This window comes from Peromyscus eremicus, chromosome 14, assembly GCF_949786415.1.
Source record: "Peromyscus eremicus chromosome 14, PerEre_H2_v1, whole genome shotgun sequence".
NCBI lineage: Eukaryota > Metazoa > Chordata > Mammalia > Rodentia > Cricetidae > Peromyscus > Peromyscus eremicus.
Window position 1 is genome coordinate 27,747,313 of NC_081430.1, and position 5,722 is coordinate 27,753,034.

The 5,722-nt window shown below is 44.1% G+C and overlaps 1 protein-coding gene across 1 annotated transcript; it reads right to left on the reverse strand.

Moving 5' to 3' along the window:
* Positions 1–697: 697 nt before the first annotated feature.
* On the reverse strand, positions 698–5,371 carry Clec14a (C-type lectin domain containing 14A). The gene has a single exon (XM_059279383.1). The coding sequence runs from the start codon at positions 5,250–5,252 to the stop codon at positions 3,792–3,794; it is 1,461 nt and encodes a 486-aa protein (XP_059135366.1). The 5' UTR covers positions 5,253–5,371; the 3' UTR covers positions 698–3,791.
* Between the last annotated feature and the right edge of the window lie 351 nt (positions 5,372–5,722).

Genomic DNA, 5,722 nt, shown 5'->3' on the forward strand with positions numbered 1-5,722 from the left:
CTTTTCTTCTTTTCTCTCTTATGAAAAATAGATTCTTTTCTCATACAATGTCTCTTGTATTAGAGAAGAAGACATAATTTTATTCATTTTTTATGTTTTCAGATCTTTCTTATTCTTTGGTAATTTCTTGCTTGTATACATGGATTTAAAATCCTCTCCACTGCTCACATTCTCCTCCATCTCCTCTCATACCACACACCACCACATCTTCCTCCCAACTTCATATTCTCTTTTCTTTTTAATCCACCAAATTCTAATTGGAAGCATGTAGGGCTATCTATTGGGAAAATGAGCAACCTACCAGGAGCCATACCTGTGAAGAAGACTGATTCTTCCTCTCTCAGAACTACCAACTGCCAATATCTCTTCAATGGCAGATAAGGCCTTCTGGACCCTTCCTTTGTCCAATGTAGAGTGCTGTCTGGCTTGATTTTGTGCAGATCTTGTGCAGGTAACGACAATTGCTGTGAGTATATGAGCACAATGGCTCTGTCATGTTCCAAGGACAGTTTTACAGCAGCTCTCCATGACCTTTGGTTGTGACTATCTTTCTGTTCCCTCTTCCATGATTTAAAGCTCATAGATGCCCACTTGGCAGTTGGGCACTCATTCTCTGTATTTTGCCCAGTTGTGAGTCTCTTTGTTAACTACAATCCTTCGAAAAAAAAAAGCTTCCCTAATGAGGGGGTGGGTGCTGCATAGATCTATGGTTATAACAATAAGTTTTTGGAAGGAGGTTTGATACTATATCTGTTTAGCAAAATAATGGTACTTGGTTCATGCCTAGGGCCTATGACCTCCCCAGCCATGATTCTTGATCATATGAGTTTCTTCCTGTGGAGCAAGCCTTAAGTCAATTGTGAACCTGTGAGTTGTTGGTTATCCCTTTAACAATCATGCAAAACAGCTGTTTTTAGTGAATTTGCGATCTCAGTATGTATAATATTTTAAAAAGAAAGAAAAATAGAAAAAAATGTTTCCATCTCAGGCTACTATTCTTTGCAAGGCTCACTAATTAAAAAAAAGAAAGACTGTTAAAGTTCAACCAACAACCATTTGCCTCTAATCCCAGTAAAATTCATTAAAGCACAATTTCTAAGACTTGCACATGAAAGTCTGACCTTGAGGTCTAGGATGAGGAAGAGCTTTAGAATCACCTTCTTTTGTGTGGCTATGGAATGGATGACTCAAATGAAGAGGAAGTCACTCTGGGTATAAAGAATAGAAGAACTGAAGTGCATGGGAAGTCACATTTTATGCAAAAATTGATCTTATTATGTAAGATTTGGATGGGTTTAGAGTAGAAAGAAAGACTGCAGGAGAGATAATATGTTTAATTGTAAGAAAATGGGTGAGTAGGAAACCGAAAGATGAATGTGAGAGCAGAAGGTTTTAACTGACAAAGGAATTAACCTCAAAGATGTTGAGAAAGTAAGAGATAGTAGAGAAATCGTAGTAAGAACATTACCGCTAGCTACAAATAGACTCAAGAGATCGTGTGTTTGACTGGCCTTATTCTCCCATTGTATTAACATTTCTGGGAGGCCATCACCATAGTCAGACCAAAGGAAGGTCTTTGTTGTCTAGTCTGTCAAGAAATTTAAGATGCAAACAAATAATGTTCTTTAATTTTTCTTTGATCCATAAAGGAGAATAACAGGGGACAATGGCCAAGCAATTGGGTTGCCATTATTTTTTTCTTCACAAAGGGCATTTAGAGCCCTAGATCCACACTATCATCTATTGCATGTTGTGTGATAAGTTAATTATGCATGCCCTGTTTTGTTGAAAGAATAACATAAGGGCATCTTTCTTTAATACAAAATGTTTATGTTTATGCATTTACACACATACACATGCACTTAGCTATGCATGTATTATATAAGTGCATATATCTCTATATATGCAGAAATATGTGTGTGAGTGTGTATGTTTAGTCCACTTACAGATGAGGCTATTTTTCAAATTATAAAATCAAACAGGATATATTCTACTAGAATAGGTTTCACCACTACTGAGAGATTATACAGTGGAGAGGACAACTATAATGCTAAGAGCAAGTAAAACTGAAATACATAGCTGACAAGTTGAAGAATTTTGGATGAGGCATTTACCCATGTAATTGTTAGCTCCCACTTAGAATTGAAGAGCGTTAACAGTTGGTGATTCACATTATTTTTTATTTTATTTAACTGTAACTATTTAAAACATAATCCAACATATGAGACAATCTATCAATTTATTCCTTCAGTGATTAATATTAAACACAAAGAATTATATTTAGAACATAGATTCATATATTGAGCTCTCTTAATTTTCTGGATTCCTTTATAATTGTCTATTTGCTAACTTTAAATTAACTTTCCTTAATATGCACAGTACAATGAAGAGTATAAAAAGTGATTCTAGAAAAATATAGCCCAAGTTTTATCCTTATTTAATTTCCTCCTGTGGGTAAGCTTATTTCACTATATCTTTTCACACACCAACCTTTTCAACACTTAAAAAAAATCTTAGCATATTAACTGAAATGTTCTCCAAGGCCTTTGGATTCCACAAAATTGTTATTGTTATTATACTTTAATTATTTACCACGAAAATGTGAGATTTTTATTATTTATTAATACCTCAAGTCATAACAAGATGCTACACTTTTATTTATCATTTCTTTCTTACACCATTAATTCTGTGGAAAGCTATTTCCCATAGCTTTGTCTGTGAAGATTCTTGTTCAGTTCTAACTGTCCCCTGATGCACACACACTGTCATTGTATACACACTCTATTGAGAAGAAACAGAAATGGCTTGACATTCAGGTTTTTTTCCCCCATAGATCAAATAGGGCACAAGAATCCAGCAACTTTGGAAAAAGCCAAGCTTCTTTTGCTTTAATGCACCCAGAAGATTTCAGATCAATACTTAGCATTAACGTTTTAATTGAGAATTAACATCGTCGTAATTGGAAGTGAGGATCAGCATCCTGATGTCTACAAGGTGGTTTGGAGAAGAAGGTCATTACACTGCAAGCGCAAACATTGGAACAGGTAGATACAAATCATTTGTTTCCTTGGGCAAGGACACACAGTAAACACTTGGATTGGTGGTCAACTGTAATTTGCTTCTAGAGTCAGAAACCGGCAACATTGCACTTAGGATTTATAGCAGAGCACACTGCCCCAGTGACTTTGAAAGCAAAGGATAACAGAATAAAGGGAAACTTCATTAGTTCTGAAAGAGCTGGGGTATAAGGACTTTTCCCCCAAAGCACAGAATGCACTGCTGCCTCTTCCCAGCATACCTCTCCAGCCAGTTCTTGTCCTCAGCATGTTATATTCCTAAATAAACCCCCTCTGCAAAAGTCAAACACATTTTAGTCTAGGTTCTAAGCAATGTTTTATTATTTCCCTCAAAATTTCAAGCCAATGTATTCCTAGCCTGAATAATATAGACATTTCTTTCTCATTTTGATGGAATGAATGTTCTAAAAAATTACGTTGTTATTTATTTGCTTCCAATGCTGGAAATATTCAAGAACGTCTCCCAATTCCCCAGAACACAGGAAAACGCCTCCTTCCATTATCCACCCCGTCTTCCAGTACCAGCCTAAGGCCCACCACCACCTCTTCCACTTTCAGGGAATGAATGTGCTTTTCAGATTTAGCTCCTCGGTGGAGTAAAGAGCATTTATGGGAAGGGGAACTTCTGTAGGAACCATCATGGCAGAAATCTCTTTTTCCCCCCGTTTATTGGAATTGAAAGTCTGCCCAAGACGCGCCCATTGGGTTGTTTCCCTAGGTGTCCCCTGAACCAAGAGAGGACCCAGCCAGTGAGGCACCCTCAGCTCGGCCCCGCAGACCACAGTCCCCAACCTTTACCCCATTGTCAGTACAATGTGTAGAATTGGGGCTCAAGGCAGTGGCCTCAGCATTGCTTTCCACACCCCGTGAGTCCAAAGCTTCCTTCCTTGTCCTGGAGGTAGGGCTCTTGTGGAAGCAGAGTTTGAAAAGTCCCAGCACTGTCATGGTCAAGATCACCAACACTATTACTGCTATGCTCACAAGTATGAAGACCACGGTGGAGGAGTCAAAAGTCGGGGAAACAGAGGGGGAAGATGTGTAGTTCAATGTGGGGATCACGCTTCCTGATGGTGTGACAGTGACTTTTGGCTTGACTTGTGGGGATTTTTGAACAGTAGGTAAGGTACTCTGTGTTCCCCATTGAAGAATCTCAGGAATAGACGTGGCAAAACTGTCTTGTCCAGTGATCTGGGGCTTCTCTCCTAGCTTGCCTGGCCACGTTCTGTTTGTCACTGGGCTGGCTGGAGTGGCTGATACGTGCCTGGTGGGCAGCTCGGTCCCAGCAAAGGTTGGCTGTCCTTCCCGTTTGGCCTCACAAGAGCGTCTGTCTTTGCCCAGCTCAAAGCCTGCCGCACATTCGCAGGCGAAGCCTCCTAAGTGGTCTAGGCAGTCAGGGAGCTCCACACACTTGCCAGCACGAAGGTACCTCCCAGAGCAAGGGCAGAGCAGGGCCCCAGGGAAAAGCCCGTCCCAGCGCGCGCTTGTCTCTTCCTGGATGCAGGTGGCGGAGACAGAGAGGTCCCCGGGACATATCACACTCACCTCGGTCCCAGGAGGGCTGAAGTCCAGCGCGGAGCTGCTCAGCCGGAAAGGCGCTCGGAAACTCAAGTTAGAGGCAGCTCCGGGACGGGGTGCGGGGCACAGGGCCTCAAACTGATACTTGCATAAGTAGCCATTGGCGCGCAGGTGACAGCGCATCTCCTTCCAGCCTGCAGGCTCCACTCCCCCGGTGACCTGGAGCCCCGCACACTTTCGCACGGTGCAGGAAAGTTGTGGTTCCTCCACCCATGGCAGTGTGTCGTCCTCCGAGTCATCTGTGTCCGGGGACAGCCAGGAGAAACCCCTCAGTGGCTCTCTCTCTAGCGTACACTGGGAACGGCCACGCTCCAGAGCCACCCAGAACAGAAGGTCCTTGGAGCCTCCGCCAGGCCCGGGACCCGCACGCAGGAGAGCGAGCACCGCTCGCAGCTCCAAGCCTGAGTGCACGGTGCTGAGAGTCCCGCCGCGCAGGCTGCAGGCCTCCTCGGCTGCCCGCCTCTTGATGGTAGCGTGGTGCAAGCTGTAGCAAGCCCCCGAGGCTGAACAGGCAGCGCGATCTGCGGTGGGGTGCTCACTACTCCCTGGCCTGGGCCAGAACGCAGGACAGAGGAGGCACAGGGCAAGCGCTGGCCTCATCCTGGAGACTCAGGGTGCACAACTGCTCCCAAGTCCCTGGCTTGTCCAAGGGAACCAGTCTGCCTCTGCAGTCACCGCCCTCTACAGCCCTTTCTACCACCATGTGTGCCCTCCCCTCCCCTCTCCTGAACCCTCATCCTCCAGCAGCCAAAAGTCCCCACCAGACTCCCTTGGCCAACTGCTTCCCCTAGGCCGTGACAGGAAATGTGTTCAGAGCTCTGCCAGGCTCCGTGTGGCCCTGATTTATTCAGGGGTCAGGAACACAGCTGGCGCCTCAGCGCTGGAAACACACTGGGCCAACCGAGTCCAATGCCCCACGTAGATAAGCAGGAGAAAAGAAAGTTGCCACTGAGATCAAGTGAGTCTCTTTCTTTGCTCACGACTTATCTGGACTTTGGATCTCAGAATGCAGTGATGATCCTGGGCAGGAAGGACCCGAGCAGAGGAACTTGCCTGTGACCATAAGCCCA